The following is a 23,267-nucleotide window of genomic DNA, read 5'->3' as shown; positions in this document are numbered from 1 at the left end:
TAAGTAAAATAGAAAGATTACCTGAGTGCATCACTGTTAAAATGTTCTAGGTGGAACCATTGAAACGGCCTTTGCTATGAGACAAGATATTGAAGGTAGGAAGTCTAGTCCAGGATATATCCATAGATGTAATTAACTCTCACTTTATCACCAGTGGACCCAAATGCCCACCACCTGTGATGAACAGGGGCAAGGGTGAGGATTTTAACATTTTTGCAGAAGGGAGAAGAAAAAAAGTTAAAGATGAGAAGGAGTGGGTAAAGCAGTCTCCCTGTTCAGTTCAGTTCAGTTGCTCAGTCGTATCTAACTCTTTGTGACCCCAGGGACTGTAGCACACCAGGCTTCCCTGTCCATCACCAACTCCCAGAGCCTACTCCAATTCATGTCCATCAAGTCAGTGATGCCATCCAATCATCTTATCCCCTGTTATCCCCTTCTCCGCCTGCCTTCAATCTTTCCTAGCATCACAGTCTTTTCCAATGAGTCAGTTCTTCACATCAGGTTGGAAAAGACTGGAGTTTCAGCTTCAGCATCAGTCCTTCCAATGAATATTCAGGACTGATTTCCTTTAGGATGGACTGGTTGGATCTCCTTGCAGTCCAAGAGACTCTCAAGAGTCTTCTCTAATACCACAGTTCAAAAGCATCAATTCTTCGGCGCTCAGCTTTCTTTATAGTCCAACTCTCACATCCATACATGACTACTAGAAAAACCATAGTTTTGACTAGACAGACCTTTGTTGGTAAAAGACTTCAGAAATGGATCACTAAAGGGAATTGAAGTCATACAGGGCTCCATCTCTCTTCCAGTAAAGAACTGGAAGGACCATCTTTATAGGCTCATTTTATTGAAGAACAGCAATAGCAGCTGCCATTTCTTGAGGGCCTACTGTGTTTCGGGCACTGTACTCTGTATTCACAATCTCTCTGAATCCTGTCAACAATTCATTAAAGGTAGAAATTATTAACTCCAATGGGCAGATGTGGAAATGGGCTCAGAGAAGAGAAAGAGCTAATACCTACTGGAGGAGAAATCCAAACCCAAGCTTGCTGACCCCAAAGCTGTGCATTGAAATAACTGCCCCATGGCTTTTTACAATTGCCCCCATAACTTTGCAATTTGCCTCTGGGTGCTTTTTGTTAATTCCTAACTGCTTGACTTTATCAGTAAAAATCACCAGAGAAACGCAAGCAATATTTCACATTTTCTTAAGTATAGGAGGAAAAGGGAAAAAAAAAACCCCCGCAGAGCTGAGTTTCTTGCAAGGGAGCCCCCAAAAGCTTACCCTAGGGCAAGAACTGGGGCAAGTGGCAGTCAAGAAGGGGCACCTGCCAATCGTTTCCTGCAGAGAGTAAAATCTATAGCACGACCACAACAGCCCCAACAATAAGGCAGCCAGAGGGATCTAAGGGCAGAGCCACTGGCAAGAGCCTCCCAAGAGGCTCCCCTAACAGGCCTCTGAATGTCCTTCAAACTCGGAGTCTCAAGAGTCCATTTTCTTGATTCTCAGCGACTGCCAGAAATAACTCTTCTGGGTCAGAGCACCTGGATGAAAATGTTTCAGGTGGGTTCTGCTTCTGTCAGTCAAAGGTGTTCTGATGAAGCAACACTGCGATCACTCAAGGACTGACTGTCCACTTCAGACAGAAAAGGCCAGGGCACTTGTCCCGCCCAGCAGCCTTGTTTTAAACAAACCACCTTCCTTACGTGCGCTCAGAGGGGTGAATAGAAAGCAGTGGCAGACTTCAAATTTGTAAATAAATATCAATCAGAATGTATACAGCCAAAGCTGTGTTGGGTACCATTGGTGATTATGACATTACTTAAAACATTTCTGGAATGCCTCTCTGGAAAGTCTATGTAAAACCAGTTTAAGCGTCACAAGAAATACACAGCTCCTTTTATCCTCTTACCCCGAATGGATCCCAAATGGTATAACGCAGCTTAAGCAGCCTCCCCACTCAACAGTTTGGTTCCAAAAGACTTAGATATTTACCCCAAATCCAGTTTGCCTTGACAGGAAGAATGGCCCTGGATGTTTACCTGTCCTGCTCAACCACACTCTAATGGTGTGCCAATATCAACAACAGCTATTGTGTACTCATGTGTCAGCATATCCCTTCACAACAGTCCTGCAGAATAGGTACAATTATGCCCACCTCAAAATAAGGGAACAGGTTGTGCTGTCAAAGGACCTGCCAGAAGCACACAGTCAATGTCTAAACCAAGAATAAAACCTTCACCTGTATCATTCTAGTGACTGCACTCACTCTTCCAGACACGCACCAATCACCTGGCTCATGCATCCTAACCTCTCAGGGCCTTCTCTAATTCTCTGTCTGTATCACTGATAATCAGTGGGCTGAACACCAACAACTTGCAGACTGTGAAACTGACCATATGCCCTCAAGGCTTTTTCTCCAGGGGATCTTCCCAACCCAGGTATCAAACCCAGGTCTCCCACATTGCAGTCAGATTCTTTACCAGCTGAGCCACTAGAGAAGCCCAAGAAGACTGGAGTCGGTAGCCTATTCCTTCCCCAGCAGATCAAACCAGGGTCTCCTGCATTGAGAGGCGGATTCTTTACCAACTGAGCTCTCAGGGACCCTTTCCTAAAGAAGATGTCAAAAAATATTTTGAGGACTGGTGGCCCCAGTGAAGTCAGTCCATGACCTACTAAAGTTGCCTACTCTGAAGGAGGCAATAATACCTCAAGCACACAGAAGCCCTGATGTGTTAAATAAATAATTTCTTAAAAGCAATTTTAGTCCTTCATGGATTCGTCTCCTAAGCCTTCCAAGCAAAAATGGAGCAGTGCATGGAGCAGTGACAGTAATAGCAGACAGGCCTAACTTCACCTTCAGAATCACATTTCAAAGAGGAAGCTGTGTGGTGAGATTGGTTTGGTGAGGGTATGGATGTGCAAGGACCTGTCTTGGAGGCCCAAATGCTCTTCTTATAATGAGATGATCCAACTAAGCATGGGTGGGCCTGGCATAAGTACTAATAGGGCACACTCTGCTTCAAGAATAAGTCATCCAGCCTTCAACAGGTGGTTACAGACATCTGTGCTGAGCGTGAGGGTGTCTCCTCTCACTACTTTAGACTTGACAGTTGACAAGCCCATCCTGAATGTGGCAGATCATATTATGCTGTTAGTCACTAGGATAAGCTGGGTTTTTCTCACTCAATTCTGCAGGTTGAGCTGCTGTATGTGACACTATAATCTTAAGGGATAAATGTCACTGTATTGCCATGGAGTAGGTCCTGAAAAATAGCTATCACTAGAGACAAGTTTTGAAATAAATATATGATGGAGAATATGCCAATCTAAGCCCTTAGAGGAATTATTACATGGGGGTGCATGCCAAATTTATCTTACCTTATCAGGATTATAAAAAATCTTTTCACTGACACAAATATTTCATGCTACGCCAAGTTAAGCCATTTTCTATGTAATCTATTTTTCCTTCAAAACTTTTCCATGAACAATTATGTTTACCTAAAGCAAGTAGAAAATGTAAGCTGCTATACTAGCTATATCTCAGTACTTTCATTCTAGGACACACAGTCAAATCAGAAAAAATTGAAGTGTCATGTTTCTGCTTCCAGGAAAACTGAATAAAATGAAATCAAAAACTGTCTGAAGGGGACCGAGAAGCTGTGGAGGTAGACAGTGCTCCAAACAAAATAATTTTCCTGGTCTAAAAAAACACCCGAACCAAATCCCTATTTGTCCTTCTCTCCCTCCTACCAGCCTTTCACAAGCAGAGCTTCCTATAGGATAGGGGGCAGAGGAAGAACTAGCAATGAGAAGAGCTGGGATACTGAAGACTGCACCTCAGATTCTAATCCTCCAACCATCACAACAGGGGCTGCTGAGAAGAGCTGTAAGCCCTGGCTTCAGCAAGAGTTTAGTCTGGCTTGTGCCTAAGCCAGCTCAGAAGCAAATGACTTTAGGACTTGTCTCAATATCATTCAATATTATTTCCACGATCCACTGTTTACTTTCTTTCCTCTGCCCACTCCCTCTTGGCTCCGTGTCTTGTAATCTTATATTTGCTTCTCCATCGACATTTTCATTGGCTATACCATATTTAAAATTCTATGTATACGGCCTTGAGCCTTCAAAAACTACAACATAATCCTAAACGAACAGAAGGCAAACAATAATAATAACTTATTTTAGCATGAAAGTATGGGAGCTATATGTTGCAACTGCTGCATACTGCTGGCCTGATGTGACTGGAATGAGCTGTGCAAATGTGTATGTCTGAATATCTATACACTCCGCACATAGGTCTTCTCTGCAATTAATCATTCATTACCAGATTGAAGATTCTGAAGGTCTTTCCATTTTGCTCTGTGAACCAGTGAAAAACCTTTTAGTGTTACAAATTGGCCCCTCCCCCTACCTCAAAACAGTGTTCTTTAAATAACTGCATTATAAAAACAGAATCAACTATTTTCCCTCATCTTTCCTGCTATAGGGCAAAAGTCAGCCATTTTGTTCATCTCAATTTTAAAAAATTATTTTGTAGATGTCAGAAATTGAGTGTTAATGTTTCTCACATTCATTCCCACTTGTTGCTATGACACAGTCTATCCCTCCAATCCAGCAGAAGAAAAATAGTCTCATTACCCTACTTTTCTGAAGCATTCAGAAGGTTTCGAGACAAGAACAAAACTCCTCAAGAATTAAAATAATTGCTTTGTATATTCCTGCTTCTGCCTTTCCAATTAAGCAGAGAAATCCTGGAGAGGTCTTATAAACATTGGAAGACTTGTCTGATCAGTGGAAACAAGGGAAAATGTGCAGTAAGAGTATGTGTCTATAATTTCTCAGGTGAAGTGGAAGTAAGATTATGTAGGAGGCAGAGGACGTACCTTCACTGCAGCGTGACCCTGCGGATCTCATGGAGTTTATTCTCTAATGCCAGGTGCCCCATGTACTCCACTGAGAGTCCCAGCGTCATACTGAGGAAATGCAAAATGGCTAATGATACGCAATGAATACAAGTGGCTATGCAGATCTATCAGCCAAAAGAGAACAGCAAAATTCTGGGGCTGACATCTAGATCCAGGCCCATGGAGGCCAACGACATGGCAGAGGAGCAGCAAACCCAGCTAGGACTGGATCAGAGAGGGAACTAAGGCATCATGCCACAAAGCACAAATAATTGTATATGTGGAACTGATAAATGTCAAAGTCTCCAGGGAAGTAGAAACTCCTGGAGGAGGTATGCTGACTGTAGAAGAAGCCAGCTGAGCAGACATACAACACTGAGAGAAAAGGACTCAGAGGAGAATGACTGCAAAGGCATATGGAGATGAGGCTAGGTGGAGGAGAGCCTAGCACGGAAATGCTGCTCAAGTATGATGGGGATGGAAGACCTAAAGCTTTGGCTCTCTTAACCTCAAGGTTAAGGGTGAGCCAAGCTGATTCAGAGGTGGTGGGAAAAGCCTAACCAGAGCAGTAGTTGCTCAGGGTTAACATAAAAATGGATGGAGGGACGTCCCTGGTGGTACAGTGGATGGGAATCTGCCTATCAGTGCAGGAGACAGAGGTTCGATATCTGGTTCAGGAAGATTCACATGCCATGGGGCAATTAAGTCCGGATGCCACAACTACTGAGCCTGTACTCCTCAACAAGAGAAGCCACCACAATAAGAAGCCTGCACACCACAACTAGAGAGTAGTTTCCACTCACTACAACTACAGAAAGCCCATGCACAGCAACAAAGTGCAACCGAAAAAAAAAAAAAAAGGTGGAAAACTGATGACTGGATGAACAAAATGTGCTATATGCATACAATGAAATATTATTGGCCATAAGAAGAAAAGAAGTGCTGGTATATGCTACAACTTGGATGAACCTTAAAAGGCATTATACTAAGTGAATTGTTCCATTTATACAAAATATCCAGAATAGGCAAATCTAGAGATAGAAAGCAGGTGTTTAGTTGCCAGAGGTTGGAGGAAGGGGAGAATGGGAAATGACCACTAATGGGTACAAGGTTTCTTCTGGGGTGATGATACAGTCTTAGAACAAGAGAGAGGTGGTGATTGTACAACACTATGAATGTACTAAATGCCACTGAATTGTATACCGTAAAATGGTTACTTTTATATTATATGAATTTCACCTACACACACACACACACACATACACACAAGCATGCATAGTTATCTTTATAGGTTGGGTTTTTGTTCCGTTGAAAATTCTTTACTTTTAGTCAAGTTCCTTACTTTTAGTCAGGAAAATTTATGGAAATCAAGAATCTTGAAAAAGAATAAGATTTGCAGTGGAGACACCTGATTAAAATGAAAATATTGATGTTGAAGAAAATATCAATCAGTATCAGCTGGGTTGCCATAGCTATTTATACCCTCCCGCTATGGATCCACAGATCTCTCAACTTTTAAAGAGTCAAGCAAGTGATTGTCACTCTAAACAAGGCCATATTTCATATTCTTTCAGTTTTATCTCTTGTGAATAAACTTAATTGAACTATGCAGGAAAAGACACCCAATACAGATGGGTAGAGCCTCTGCTTTGACACCTCTGAGGGGAGCTCTCTCTGGACCGCTGAGAAAAAAGGATGGCTGATTTTTTCCCTTATTTTTCTCCTCATTGAGTTGTAAACCCCTCAGGAGGGGCAGGCACTGGCTTCTAATACCTATCACTGATGCCCCACAGGGCCTAGTACATACTAAGTGCTCAATTTTTGTTGAAGGAACCTGAATGATCAGATGTTAAATGGAAAAAAACAGCATTTTTTTCTAAGGTTTTTGAACATGTATAGGTTCAAATAATTTCTCGCATGCTAATTTAAAATAAACGATTAAATAATAAAACGGGGCTTACCTAGTATCAAACCGTTTTAAAGAAGAATGAAAATTTCAGCCAGATAGTTGGCCTAACAGTTCTAAAAAGGTGCTTGAGAATGTATTTGCTAAATTGTTCACTCTTCATACGGGTATTTTCAGCATCACTGCAGGCAAAGCCTACATTTAGCTGTTTTTAAACCCCGTGTTAGCTTACTTCTGTGGGCACCTTTATATTTATCTTGGTCTCAGGGATTCTCTAATTGAAATTCTCTGTGGTTCTACAAAGGCAAAAGATGGAGGATTTTCTGCCTTTGGCAATGGTAGGAGGTTTCTGCCTGTAGGATACATGCTGGCTCTCATGATGGAGTATACCTCAAATGAGTCAAGCTTGCTAATTTGAAGACGTCTTTGTGAAATCCTGGAAGCCAATATTTATTTCCAGCCAAGATGGGGAGGAAGTGGAGGGAGGAGGAGGTGAGAAGACAAATGATGCTTACGTGATACTCCCTGAGACAAGATTTGTGAAAACGTTCTTTTCCTGCATAGTTTGATTAATTTTATTCAGAAGAGATATGATGTGAGGTATGGCTCTGTTTAGAGAGACAGTGACTTTTTAAAAGTTGAGAAACAGGTAGATCCACAGTGGGAGGGTATAAATAGTTATGATAACCCAACTGATATGGATTTTCAACATCAATATTTTCATTTTAATCATGTGTCTCCACTGAGAAGTCTTATTTTTTTTCAGGATCCTTGATTTTCATTAATTTTCTTGATTAAAAGTAAAATATTTTCAAGGGAACACAAACCCAACCTATAAAGATAACAAAGTCACAACCCATTTTACAATATGAAGTGGCAACTGTTACTTAAGACTAAATGAGAAATTCAATGAAAAGCCTCAGAGAGGGGATGTAACTATAGATGATACATGCAGCACAAAACTACTCTTTATAAATGGGCACACATATGCTCAGGCTACAGAACTTCATTTTATTAAATGTATATTCCTGAGTAATTTGGTAAAAACCTAGTTTAAGACTATTTCCTGCTCCCATCATTGCATTGCATGCTACGCATGCCAAGTTGCTTCAGTCGTGTCTGACTCTGTGTGACCCCATAGACGGCAGCCCACCAGCCTCCTCTGTCCCTGGGATTCTTCAGGCAAGAATACTGGAGTGGGTTGCCATTTCCCTCTCCAATCATTGCATTGGGTCAGTGATTAAAGTACAGGTTAATGATAAGCCAAGGTTGCCAACCATGGAAGAAGCACTTCCTGGATTACATTACCCGTATTCTGTCTACAAATAACATTTGACTTCCTTCCTTCCTCCCACCTTCTTTCTCTTCCTTCCTTCATTTTCTGCATCATATATATTAACAATAAAAGTTGCTTTGAAAAAAATAGGTTTTGCAGAAGTAACAAATAAGAGCTTGAAATAAAGGCTTTCCTCCATACTATGATATTTATTATTTTGTTCAATATCCTAAGATATTAAAAGCTGACAAATTAAACAGAAAAGTTTTTGTTTAGCAGAGCTATTTTAATGGTGCAAAAAGTGCCCTTGGTTAACTTCTGGACTCATTCAAAGTTAGCAGACTTTGGATTCCACCATTTGATAGAAAAGGATTTTCTCAGTTTCAGGACAACATCCTTCATGAAAGTATACCAAATATGAATAGTTTATATGAGTAAAATTCAATTTTAAAAAATCCCACTAATTCAAAAAACATAGGACTGCCTAAGAAGAAACTCTTTTGAATTAACTAAAACTGGATCATCTGATATATCAGAAGATATATCCAGTGCGGTTACAACATTTGCTCTAAATGATCACAACAAGGAGGAAACAAATATTAGTGCTTGATACATAGTAGGTACTCAAATATTTGTTAAATGGGTAAGTAAATAAATGAATGAATGATTATAGTAGTAAATAAATATAAACTAAAATTTGCTTTTTAATTAAAAAATACCATGGTTATGCTGCTCTAAACAAGTGAAAAATTGTTCATGTTTCACCATCTTAATATACCAGTGGGTAAGTTATTGGGATGGTTTCTCATCAAGTTTATGCAAGAACCACATACTGAACCTGTGGGAATTTTCTTTCTGAAATATGATGTCATTTATATCTGTTTTAACGGAGAAGGAAATGGCAACCCACTCCAGTATTCTTGCCTGGAGAATTCCATGGGCAAAGGAGCTTAGCAGGTTACAGTCCATGGGGTCGCACAGAGTCAGACACAACTAAGCGACTAAACAGCATACCTATTTTAAAGCATCTGCTTTATATTTATTTTTCAAATTTATTTAATATAAGTGTATATTTTTAATTGGAGGCTAATTACTTTACAACATTGTAGTGGTTTTGCCATACATTGACATGAATCTGCCATGGGTGCATCTGCTTTTTATAAAGCCAAATACCAACTGCTTCTCTTTGATAATTTAAATGAATATGTCACAACAGTTGGATACATTTTCATGATTCTACTCAGTACCTGATAGAACTTTTAGGGTGATGAATATACATCCCATTCTCATTGTTCCAGGTCAGTACAAAGCTTAGTTGAGAAACAAGCTGTTTTCAGGCCTATGTTCTACTTTGCTCTGGGAAGAGGAGGGGTGGTGGGGGAAGGTAGAAAGAAGAGAACTAACACAAACTAAGCTTCCAGTATGTGCCTGCCTTCTAGGGGCTCTACCTCACCTGTTAGTTACAATAATACTGGGAGATACCCCTTCCTTACAGAGAGGATCTTGACACTTTCTAGGTTAAGTGACTCACACAAGGCCACACAGAGTCAGTAGCAGAGCTGAGATGAAAACCCAAGTTCATCTGGCTCCAAAGCATCATGATTTAGCATCATGATTAATTATCCTATGTCTGGATATTGGATTCTGCAAGAATGTAAAGGTCCTCAAAGCAAGTACCTTGCCTGTCATCTTGTTCATCTTCATACCCCTAGCACCTACCTCAATGCCTAATGCATAGTATCTCAAAACATAATCATAAACATAAATCTCAAAACATAAATGTTGACAGTATGGATGAATGAATGGATAAGGAAATAAAACACACAGGCTGTCGGAACTAGTGGTGCTTTAATCCAACCACCTCAGTTCTTGCCTCAAGTCACTTGCCTTGGGTTAAACAACTGGTCAGTGAAAGATTCAGAACTTGCATCCAGGTCTCTTCTATACTCCCCTCTACAATATGCTACCCCTTGCACAAACATTTTTGAAAGCATGTTCATCAACCCCATTATGGAGTTTCCTAAGCATTTTACCCTCTTGATTTAATTCTTTAATTGCAAGCCATTTTTTACACATACAAAGCAATGGCGGTCAGGAATATCACTAGCCCACTAGGATGAAGGCTCCTTGAGGATAGGAAAACTTGCCTGTTCTGTTTACTTCTACATGAGAGGCACTTAGAAAATGCTCAGTAAATATTTGTTGAAAAAGAATACATATTATTTCCTTTCCAGCGATAAGCAAATTCTTCAGAGATGACAAATGTTAGTACAGATAATACTAAGAAACACTTAAAGAATCAAACATTTCAATAAAAATGATGTGAAACGGTACTTCTCCTTCCCTCCCCTTTCTTCTATTCTCCATCTTCATCTATAACACAGGGGGAAATAATGCAATTTCATAGGATTGACATAAGGATAAAGAGAGTTAACACATAGAAGCACTTAGCATGGTGCTCGATATATAGTTAATTTTCATAAATAACAGACATTAATACAAACATGATTTCTTTAAATCAATCAATCAATAAGGGCCCACATAATGAGAAGGTGGAAGAAGCCAAAGACCCACGGAAGAAAGACTTGCCTTATGCTTACAATTTGTAAAATGTTCCTGAATCCATAGTTCTCTGTATGCTTCAAAGTTTGTAAGTCCTATGAGGGCTGTAAGTCATAGACAGCATGTGCCATGTCATAGATGTTCATGTGTATGTTTTTTTCTATTATTTTTCTCATGAAATTAATGGAGAGAAGGCATAACTAAGCCTGATATGAGCACATGATGAGTATTTCTCATATACTGCTATATGTAACATTCAAAAAAGATTACCTCTCCACGAGTTCTTGTCCATTCCAGCAAAGAGTGTCATTTTCAGCCACAGGGCTATGGCTGCAGATGTAGCCAGGCAAAGCACTATAGAAGCTGATGAAAGATTTTAACTTCTGAATTAGTTCCCTGAAAGAAAAACAAAACATCTGTGCATAAGACGCAAGTAAACCCAGTATGAGGAAAGTTTAATTTCCTTATCAGCATGACAGAAAGGCTCTGCCAGGCTGATTAGAGCAATAAATGATTTTAAAAGACATTCTTGGCTACAAGGTCACAATTTAGGTTTTTTTTTTTAAATCAATAAAATGATATTAGAAAAAAAAAGTTGCCTGCCATATAAGGTGCTATTCCTATCAGAAGGATGATTTAATTCTAACATCCATTTTCTAACACGTTCAGCTTCCATTTTTCATTCAGATGCTGTTACCTACATTCTCAAAGGTGCTGATTACAAGGCACATTGAAGCGCTACATATCTTTTGGCTTCTGAGTGTAATTGAGTGCATTGATTGTAATTTTCAATGCTATTACCCTAGAGATGGCCCCTTTCCATATAGACTCTGGCTATTAGTTGCAGATCAGAATCGCGGGGTGCTCAGAGCAGTATAAGCTCTATGAAATTCTGACAATGTCATCAGAGAAACTCACATCTGCTAGAGGAGGAAGGTTTCTTTGTTCTTTGTTTGTATATTGTGGTTCCTATAAGGGGGTTGGGAAGGCTCCTAGTATATTTTATTATATATTTGCTCTGGCTTTCATGTTATAGGAGTGTGTGTGTGTGAGAGAGAAAGAGAGAGACAGAGAGAGAGAGAACATATTATATATGCAAATATGTATAAACACACACCCATAAATACCCTGCAAAATTTTTGGCCTATTGTCTTCTTTCAGATATACATGAACATACAAAATAAGACACTATAGACTGGAGGGAAGTGTATATGCTTATAAAGAAATACTAAAATATCTATGCAATAGATGTCCAGTAGTAAACAAACCAAAATAAAATACTCTCTATTTTCTAAAGCAATATTTCTAGTATCAATAGAAAGGAAGTTAAAGAGTACTTCCTCTATATCCAAGTTTATCTTAAGTCTCCACTAAGTTTTTAGAGAGTCTCACCAGGGAATTTCCTGGCAGTGGAGTAATTATTCAATATTGTCTCCAGGCTAAGAATGGACTGACCTGATATATAGGCCTCTGGAGAAGCCAGAGGTCTGAATCTCATTTAGACACTAGTGAGAGCCCAGAAATGCCTTCTGGGGGTTGTTCTCAGATTTGGCTAAAAGAGGAAGACTGGTGGAAATTATTTTCTTGCATTTAATGCCATTTTCCATTTTATTACCATAAGACGACTCATTTCAACTAATGATTCAGAGGAAGAGAGAGAATGTGTGCTTACAATACTTGGCACATCTTCAGAAAGGCTCGAGTCACAGTAAAGCCAGGGTGATGGACAGAACAACTGGGGAAGGGTTATTGAGACATATATAACTCCTGATACCCAAGAGTTACTTCCTGTTATGCTCAAACTCTCTCATAGCCTACTCCTGGTGGCTGCACTTCGTCAATCTCCAAAGTGAAGAGGCTCAGTATAGGGCTCTGAACATAAAAGTCAACATTATAGTTTCTCACAGAGGAAAAAGATGGGTTCAATTAACGCTAATAGGGGAGATGCTCCGTTTTACAAGGTAATAATATGGTTCCCAAGAGTGGAAATTGAAAGACTAAAGGCTGAGGCCGAGTAATTCCCCTCCTTACATGAGGAAATGGAATATGGCTATTAGTCTATGAGAAGTGATGGCCCTCCCTTTAAAGTTTCCCTTAGGCCTCCTCCTACCTCCAAATTCTCTCTCACTAACATAGTGCTAGCAAGAAAAATTGAACTCATAGCAAAGCCTTCCAATTTGACTTCTCTAGAAGTTTAAAAAAAAAGCAAAACCATTGTAACACTCTGAACTGCTTCCAGCCTCCCAACTCTTGGAGTCTTTTTCTTGGCTGATCATAAAGATCATTGACATACTGGAGCAGATTCAGGGAGGGTCTATCTAAGTGTTGAGGGGACGAAGGGCTGTGATAAACCTGACCTCCCACTTTAGTATGGAAAGATATTACTTGGTTGGGTCAAGATAAAAGTCTAAGAAAGCCACAATGAATGTAAATAATGTCTGGCTCCTTAAAATTGTAGAACTTAGGGAATCTCTCTAACACTTGAACAAGGTAACCTGGGGAAATAAAAGATCATCTTACTTCACATAGTACTCATTACCTCCGTAGGACATACACGATGGACCTAAGAGACTGTATTTTTAAAACTTGTTCCTGAATTAGTTATTTTTAATTTAGAACACAGTATCATCTAGGAGCTATGATATAATGATGGTTGGGTTCTCAGGACAGCCCACTAAAACCTATTAGGAGTAGTAGCTAAGAGCACTGATTTTGGAGTCTGATTCATATGAGTTTTGAATGCCATTTATTCCCTCACTTACTTAGCAGGAAAACCTTACTAGACAGACTAAACTTCTCTGAGGCTTAGTTTCTTTATTTTAAAACAAAGCAAATGATAGGTTGCTGGGATGATTAAATGAGAAAATGCATGTAAAGTGTTTAGCATAGTACCTGGCACAGAATAATATCCCACAATATTAGCCATTTGGCAATTTATTTCCATTATTATGAGCCTGTAGGATATAAATATATAATCTATATAAATATATATTATATTCCAGATAAACTTATGTATGCAAGATAATTAAGCTTTTTCAAGTTCCAGATAACTTTATATGCACAAGATAAATATTTCATCTGTTAAAGTGGGTATTAAAAAGTACAACCATGTTCTCTCCCTAAATATTTTTCCTGTTACTCTTTTCCAGAGACTAGCTAGCTATTGGACTGGGTAAATCACTGGACTAATCTGGTATAGCAATTTGGATGGTCTTTACTTGGTAGGAAAGTGGTGGTGGCCTTCACAAGGATTCATGTCTAAGAACCTGATGTTGAGTTTTAAAAGGTACATTAATCATCAGGTGGGATACCAAGGGGGGAAGGGAGGAGGGAAGGGATGGATTGGGAGATTAGGGTTGGCATATATACACTACCATGCATAAAATATGTAACTGATAAGAATCAACTATATAGCACAGGGAACTCTACTCAAGACTCTGTGTAATGGCCTATATAGGAAGAGAATCTAAAAATGAGGTATATATGTATATGTATAACTGATTCACTTTGCTATACAGCAGAAACTAAGAACAATGTAAAGCAGCTATATGCCAATTTAAAAAAAGAATTGAGATTCAAAAACAAAAAAATTTTAAGATAAAAAGGTAGGTTAATCCTCAGGGAAATGTAAATCAAAACCACAGTAAGATACCACTTCACTAGGATGACTATAATAATAAAAAAAAGACAGGAAGTGAAGAAACCGGAACTCCCACACATTGCTGGTGGGAATGCAAAATAGTGCAACCACTGTGGAAAATAGTTTGGTGGTTCTTCACAAAGTTATGCATAGACTTCCCACATGACCCAGCAATTCCACTACTGTAACAGGTATATACACAAAATAATTAAAAACAAATATTCCTAATAAGTACATGTACACACCTGCTCATAGCAGTACTATTAACAAGAGCAAAAGGCAGAACAAGACAGATGTGCATCAACTGATAAATAGATAAACAATTACATATTCTATATGATGGAATATTATTCAGTCTTAAAATGAAAAAAGTATTCCTACATTCTATAACAGATGTGTACCTTGAGAACATTATGCTAAGTGAAAGAAACCAGTCATGAAAGACCACATAATATATGATTCCATTAATGTGAAATGTCCAGAACAGGTAAATGTAGAGAGACATAAGGTAGATCAGTGGTTACTTTGGGCTGGGGCAGATGAGGGTTGGGCAACAATAGCTAAAGGGTATGGGATTTCTTCTGAAGGTGACGAAAATGTTCTAAAATTGATTGTGGTGAGGGTTGTACAACTCTGTGAATATAGTAAAAACAGCTGAATTATATACTTTAAATGGATGAATTGTATGGTGTGTGGATTATATCTCAATAAAGCTGTTATTGAGATATAACTCCAGAAAAGCTACTAGGTGAAATATGTCTTAGAGAAAGAGAGGGCTTATCTACAAGAGAGAGATACTCCTTGAAATAGTGGAAAGAGAGAGTCAGGAGAGCTGGGAAAGAGCCAGTTTGGATGGACTTGAAAAAAAGATAAGGGTGAGGCGTGAGAAAAGAAATTTGTAAGAGCTGCAAAGAGTAGTTAAAATCTATTTCTTTCCATCTTAGAAAATGAAGCCTGCTGCTTTTTTCTCATTATAAAAGAAATACATGTTCACTATTGAGAATTTATAGAATATAGAAATACAGAAAGGAAAAAAATCTCTTATTTATACTCCTACCAGCTAGAGATAATCACTGCTAATATTATAGAACATGGAAATGTAGAAGGGAAAAAAAATCTCTTATTCATAGTCCTACCAGCCAGAGATAATCACTGTTAATATTTGGATGTATTTCCTTTCTAGACTTTCCTCTCCAGAAAAGTTTTACTTTTATTTCTCTAAAACCTATTCTTCTTGATAGGCTATCCACTGAGTTCTTTTTGGTTCTCAGTGTATATTACCCCCATTCGAATCCACCAAGAATCCAGGGTGGGTTTGATATACAAAGAACATCAAAATAATGAAATAAATGCTTGTTCTCAAGTAACTCCCAGGACCTGTGGGATGAGGCAGTAGCCGCTTGATAAGAACAAAGAGCAGGGCTCTAGCACATCTAGAAAACTGGCCAATACTCCTGAGTCCCCACACACAGTGTTTCGGTGCAGGGCAGGCCTTCATGCAAAACCTTCCAAAAGACTGAGAAAATAAACCTTGGTTTCCAAAGAAACTTTGATTTTTTAAAAGAAAACCAGATGTTATATTTTTCAGGATAGAAGACTTTCTAAACTGATGGAGAGTTGATGACACCACAGCCCCCAAAGTAGTAGAGTAGGACAAAAGCAGTTTACTGCCTGCTGGGTTTACTGGGCATCTATTTCTCCTCTTCTTTGTCACTCCTTCCTGCACCTGTTCTGGCATGGGAACTAAGTATATTTTACTTTTACCTTTTCTTAAATAACTTTCTGTCTCCTTGCTTATACTAGTAAATTTAGAAGGAGATGAACTGAATATTTCATTTCTTTAAAGAAAAATACCTAAAACTAAATTGACATATTAATTACCCATGTATGACTCAGTTCAGATTTCTTTTCTTTGTGCCAGTAGCCCATGACAGACAACAAAAAAATCTACACTCATGAAATAAGGCAGTCTGCTCAACTGAACTGTCTCTGCTTAAAAAAAAAAAAGAAAAAAGTTTGGACAATTAGTTGCCTAGAATGGGAAAAACAATTTAATTGAAGGGAATGTTCTTTGATTCCAATTCCACTTTATTCTAATCATACATGTCAAACATATCATTTGACATATAAATAGTGGAGCCATAGGCTCTCGCTTGGGACAAACCCAATGCTTGGTCACAGCAGTCTACTCAGGAAAAAGAGTCTCTTCAATGTGTTAGATGTGGAACTAAAGGAGAGGGCCCCTTTGCATGCACGAACTATTTTGAAATATTGCAGCTGGGAACACGTGATCTTCCCTGGGGTCTCCCACCATCCTCAAGAGGAACGTCCCCTTCTTATGTTGTGGGGGAGGGGATTCCCTCAGCTTTCTTGCAATGATTTGCTTGGGCCAGGCATCAAAGCAGCACTAATTGGAAACCACTGCAAGTAAAAACAGCCTTTCATCCCCAGATACAGATCTTGAACTTTTCTCCTTTATCATTAAGGATTTTTTTTCTTAATATAAAATAATATGAGCTCAAAAAAAATGAGAACACAAAAAAGTATGCAAACTAAAATAATTATCATTGGAATGATGCAGAATCGTGCTTAATTCTGCTGCAGAGAACCTTTCACAGTCTGACCCTAAACTATCATTTTCTACCATTCCAAAAACTAGCCCAGAGTTTTTCTCATATTGTTCCCTTTGCCTGGAATACACTCTTTTCCTTCTTTCATTTGTAGAATTTCTGTTCTTCTTTCAAGGTCCACCTTAAGAGTTACCTTTTCACAAGAGAGCTGCTAACTTTCCCATCTATGATGTTGCCATTCTTTTGTACATAGCTCTGTTTGGGTACTCACCCACCAATGTATCAAAATTGTGTGTCTCTGTCTCCCTAACTAGGCTAGGAGCTCCTCCTATTTATCAGAGCCTAATCCTTATACCAACATAGATGGTGTTGACAAATGTTAAAAGCAGCAGAGTCCTATTTAGGGCAGAATGACTTGTACCAGACCTGAAACTCATTGATTCATTCAAGACATGTTTTGTTGTTTTGTTCAGAGGGTGGAAGGCACCACCGAGCTTACAAAGCTGCCCAGTCAAACCAGAGCAGCAATCTGAGAGGCAGTGGGAGTAAGCTTTGATTTTGGACCAGGGAGCTGAGATCAGCTTTTGTTCTTTCCTTTCTAGGTCATTTACTAGTGTCACCTAATCCATTGCCCCTTTAGACCAAGTCAGAGAGGAAAAAGGGAGGAGGGGGAGTGCAGGACAAGGAAGGCTGGAATATATAGATGTAATTTAAGGAGGGTGTGACTTTCTCACAGGTTAGCAGTTGAGCCAGAAGCTTGGTATGTAGATGCTGAGTGGACTATATTCAACTACAGATTTTGTGTTTGGAAAAGGGAGAGATAGTGCTCAGGTCATAAAATACCAAACTTTGTGGGGATATGCAAATGACAAGGTAAGCAGTATCATAGGGGATGTGGTAAAAGAGACATTCGATAGAGCAAAGGAGGGACAGGCTGACATCTGAGATGTGCTGAAAATATTCGAGTTAGAAAGGGCTGTGAAAATATCATTTCTTTTATTCTGATTGTCCTACTTGTACATCTTGTCCTATCCTCACGGGTTGAAATCTGATGACAGATATTTTCAATATTTGTGTCTGCAAGGATCCCATACTTAGACCACCAGTTGGGTTATCAAATTGCCTTTAAATTGAACTAAGCAATTTCTAAGATTAGTTGTGTGTTGCAAACTACCCAGTTGGGGGCAGACAAAACAAACGGATGATTTCTGAATGCTACCAAAGGAATCCTGCATTTCTTTGTGTGTTTTTATTTTAATAAGGCAATGGAGCTTTTCAACTCACAATCAGATTCAGACAGCTTGCTTACAACCTCCACAGACTGAAAGCTACAATAGGGTTCCTTTCCAATTATCAGATTTTCAACCACAGAGGATGGCTGTGGAGCATGGGTGTGAGCGGTGCTGGAGGCACATATATTTTTTTGGACAGTGTGAAATGCTGTGCAGAGAAATTTACATACAGAGAAATTTACAAAGGTACTACCACTCTGCCCAAACAAGCCCTCTTAATAACATCAGATTGCAGGGAGGGGGGCAGTGCATTTAGCAAGAGAGCATCTTAACCCTCAATTCTGCACTCTCCCTAAGAGGGTTTACAATGCCTATTTGAGAGAATTAAATGAAATCAGACACTCTCCTGTTGTTTTCTTTTCTTATTCTGGCAGAGAATTCAGAAAGAAGGGCTCCATCTCAGTTATGCTTCAGTTTGCAAAAAAGATAAGAAGCATTATGCGGTGAACTCATGTTTCCAACACCCAAGGAGTCCTACCTGACTGCAACTTAACTCAAGTCTACAGGTTTTGCCATTTTTCTCACTACCCTTTCTTTTCTTTGGGGGTTAGCAACAAAGTCAAAAATGAGTCTAAACAAAGTGCCAAATCTGGGTGCTCAGCCAGGAACTCATTTACCAATTTTTTTCTTTTCCCTGGAGGAATCAACACCCATAGAGCTCTCCCCAATGAGGCAAAAGGGAATAGATCTCACAGAGCCCAAGAGAGAAGGCAGCAGGATCTTAATAAACCTCCTATTTACTTATAAGTGTGTTTAGGCTGACGGGGTAAACTCAAAATGTGACTGGCATAGTGTGCTATTTTGAAAAAGCTTTACATGTGATTCTGTTACAAATTAATATACCACATCTCCCATGAAACCTCCACTCTACCTGGGCACAGCTCTGTCCTCCCCTGTTGGCTGCCTCCATAGACTCTGCACATTCTTTGGCACTTAGAAAACTGGTTTGAAATTATTGGTACTTAAGTCTATTTCCACATTAGACTGACTTGGGAGAGCAGAAACTATGTTTTGACTTTCAGTGCCCAATGTACATTCTGGCACACAATAGGTGTTTCCCAAATTTCTGCTGAATTGAACAGCAGCAGCAAGAATAAAAAAATATATATACCCATACATGCACATACAAACACACACACATATATATACACAGTACTATAAATTTAATTTATATTATGCTGTAAATAAAAATTAATATAACGAAAACAAACATATTACAATTTCTGTTTCATTTTATGTATTATTTATAAATAATTAATACATAATATTATATAAATTCCTCATTTCAGTGCAATATGCAAGAGGTTTCCGCTAGTTAAAGATCAACAAGTAATGTTAATTTCTCAGGTGGTTTGGGCAGAGTGAAAGCAACGAAGAACAATGGACAGGGGACAGACAGAAGCTAAAAGGGGCCTTGAAAAATGCCTTAACTTCGTCTTCCCAGAAAGACAAAAATTTCCCAAAGAACCCCTTTGCTATGTTGAAATGGTTCTGAGTACTCTGGTGCCAGGACCCCTGAGATGGTTTTAAATATGTCCAAGGACTTTCTTAGTGGTCCAGTGATTAGGACTCCACACTTCCACTGCAGGGAGCGCAGGTTTGATCCCTGGTTGGGGAATTAAGATCCTGCATGCCTTGTGGCACTGCCAAAATAAAAAATATGTCCACAAAATCTTTGACACTCCTCTATTCAAGAGGTGGAGCTCAATTTCCCTCTCCTTGAATGTGGACTAGAACTGGTGACTTGTTTCTAACAAATCAAATACATCAGAAATGACAGTATATCACTTCTGAGACTAGGTTGTAAGAAATATTGCGGCTTTCTCCTTGCTCTCTTCCAGGGCTCACTTATTCTGGGGAAGTCAGCAGCCGTGTTGTAAGGACACTCAGAAGGTCCGTGTGGTAAGAAACGGAGGCCTCCTTCCAATCAACTAACTTGTTCCATGTGTAAATGAGTCCCCTTGGAGGTGGACCCTCCTGCTTCCCCTCACCTGTCAGCAGACTGCAGCTCCAGGTAACACCTTGACTGAAATTTCTTTGAGACTAACGAGCACCCAGCTAAGCTGCCCGCAAAGTCCTGACAGAAACTGGGAGATAATAAATGTTTGTTGTTTTAAATAACTATGTTTTGTTGTCACTTTTTATTATATAGCCCTAGATAACCAACACAACCCAAAAGGTTCTTAAGAATTATTGAGGGGGAGGGGGGATGCAAAAAAAAAATAAAAAGAATTATTGAGGACCCCGAAGAGCTTTTGTTTACACGATGTATATTTAATGACATCTACTGTTTTAGAAAATAAAACTCAGGAAAAAATTTTTAATTTATTTATTATTAATTTTAAACCAACAACAACGAGTCTTGATATATTAGCATAAATATCATTTTAATGAAAAAAGTGCGAAAAGCAGTAAAGGTTTTGTGGTTTTGCAAAATATCTTCACTGCCTGGCTGAACAGGAGACAGCTAAATTTCTGCATTGGCTTCTGTATTCATTGTGTTACATATATTATTTTGGCTGAAGTGTATGAATAAAAACCAGCTTCAGACAGATATGAAGTTAGTAAAAGGAAGATCTTACACACCTCTGAAAGAGTTTCTGGGACTCCCTGAGTTCTCAAACCATACTTCAAAACTGCTGCTCTAGGGAAACTAGAAATGTATTAGGTTGGAAGTCAACAAAAAAATGGGACTTCCTGAAATACTTTGGAGGACGGTCTCTCAAGTGGCCTTACCGCCCTCTCTCACTCTAAACTGTGTCATATATGCTTAAGAGCTGCCATTTCAAAATCTCCTGTAGTAAGTGGGTATGAAAGAAATAATTTAGCCCAAATCTGAGACTGTTACTTATTTCATCTCTTAATTTTCCATCCCTAGGCCAATCTCTCTCAATCTTCTCAAAGTCATCACAAGGCTAAACTCATGTCTAGTTATTCCTGAGCCAGTGGCAAAGGGTTGGCTACTGGTGCAGTCCTTTTGGGGAAATCAATTCTTCAAGATTTGCACTGAACTTCCCAATCCAGTTTCTACCCTTTATTGGTAAGCATGAAACTAGAATAGGGAAGGAGGGAATCTGGATGGGGGAGGGAGGAATGAAGAGAATAAGAAACTTTAATCTGGTCCCTCAACTGCTGTCTTAAGGAACTGAAACCAAATCCTTTTTTTATCATTCTTAAGAGTGTGTAGAAAAAAAAAAAGAGTGTGTAGAGCGCACACTGTGTGTACAAATCAGAATGTCTTGCCAGGTTCTCTTTGGTGAACTCACAGCAGACTCAATGTCAGTAATTGGGAAAGACACAAACCAAGCCATGGAATTGTGAGACCAGATCATAAATAAAAAAGGTTTTGTTTAATCAATAAAGATCTAGAGAAATCTATTCCACTCCGTGTTGCTGTACTGGATATTTACATATGGTAAATTTACATTTAAATATGGTTTGGATATAATACAATATCTTTTTTCTTTTAACATTAACAGAGGATAGAATTTAATTAATTGAATGCTCTACTCAGAAGAACTAAATAACATGTATTTAAGAAGCTTCACTCCAGTGGGTTTTGACCTTAAAACACAATTGCTAATTGTATGCTGAAATAGAGAAGAAAAAAAAAAACCCTCTCACCTTCTTCGGCTGGATAAGGTTTCTTCACGTTCTACACGAGCAACTTTTAATACCTTCTTGTCAATAAATAGATCTTCAGGATAATAAGCAGATCTATATTGACGTTGCTGAGAATGGGCACATAACTTGCCAATCTGAAAAAAGAAATGCAATATAATTATATGATACTTTCACAGATATGATAGTAGAAACAAATTCTGAAAAGCACTTCAATTTCTTCCCCAATTTCTTTTTAAAGAGCAGAACGAACCTATTACTGGAGTCAAAAAAGGTGATACGCTTTTAAGGCAAAGAACCATCTGTGGAAAGGAAGGCTGAAGACTGGCGGGGGCACTTTGAGCACAGTCTATTCACAGATTTCCTAAGATGAAAATGCCTTATTTCTATAGTGAAGCCCACGTTAGAAAGGACCCTCTACACAGGACTTATGCTACTGATATCTTTCAATGGCACTTGATATTTATCCCTAGGAAGTGCACAAATGGAAACTGCCAAGTTTAGGAAGGCTTGATGTAGGAAATGAGGGGGTGTGTGGGAGATGTACAGAGCAGTCTGTTAATAGGAGAGCAGCCTCCTGCACACAAAGTGATCTGATTCTTCTGAGCATTTTGCTAACTTTTTTTAAAATTATATAAATTTCAGGTGAACAGCATTCAAATTTAAAGCTTAGTGCTATTACACTCATAGCAATGATAAAAATGGCATCAGCTTTCTTATCTCAAATCTAAATGATTTATTTGGTGAAAATATCTGTAGATTTGTTATTTGTTCACTCTCAGTCAAAAGCCTGAATAAACTTCTGTATAAGTAAGTATGAATATTAACATATGTTTCCCTTTGTGCCAGACGCTAAGCTTCGTTTCCTTGTGTGTTATTTTAATAGGGCAACTCACTGCGTGCTAAGTCGCTTCAGTCGTGTCCAGATCTTTGTGACCCTATGGACTGTAGCCCATGAGGCGCCTCTGTCCAGGGGATTCTCCAGGCAAGAATACTGGAGTGGGGTATCATTTCCTTCTCCAGGGGATCTTCCTGACCCAGGGATTGAACCCACATCTCTTTACATCTCTTGCATTGGCAGGTGAGCTCTTCACCATTAGCGTGGCAAAGAGCATTTCAATTCATAATCAGATTCAGACTTTCCATTTTATAGCTGAGGAAATTGAGGTTCAGAAAGGTTATGTGACTTGCCTGAGACAAACAGGCAGTGGATTCACTGCCTGACTTGGAAAGCACATGTCTGACTTCAAAGCTAATGCAACATCGCCTTCCAAGAAGGCGATGCCTGGTTTCCAGTTGCTTACATTCTATGTTTTGGGTGATAAGAAAGAACTTCCAGTTCTCAAAAACATAGACAAGGTTTAAATATAGACTGTATACTTTAGGAAAAATACTAGAGAAACCTCATGAAGACAAAGGTTATATCTTTGTCAACTTCTATACCTCCATGGAATTCACACTGGATTTTATACACTGTTAGGCATTTAGTAAA

General features: G+C 38.9%; 1 protein-coding gene across 2 annotated transcripts in view; it reads right to left on the bottom strand.

Moving 5' to 3' along the window:
- GPC3 (glypican 3) overlaps positions 1-23,267 on the bottom strand; it is a 569,399-nt gene that overhangs the window by 132,179 nt on the left and 413,953 nt on the right. For both annotated transcript variants that reach the window (XM_065916257.1, XM_065916256.1), the window contains exons 4-5: positions 21,779-21,912; positions 10,923-11,048 (exon numbers count right to left, since the gene is read on the bottom strand). In XM_065916257.1, coding sequence (XP_065772329.1) covers positions 10,923-11,048; positions 21,779-21,912 — 260 coding nt within the window. The remainder of the gene's footprint in view (positions 1-10,922; positions 11,049-21,778; positions 21,913-23,267) is intronic.

Source organism: Muntiacus reevesi, chromosome X (assembly GCF_963930625.1).
Source record: "Muntiacus reevesi chromosome X, mMunRee1.1, whole genome shotgun sequence".
Classification (NCBI taxonomy): Eukaryota; Metazoa; Chordata; class Mammalia; order Artiodactyla; family Cervidae; genus Muntiacus; species Muntiacus reevesi.
This window is presented reverse-complemented; position numbering and strand designations above follow the sequence as displayed.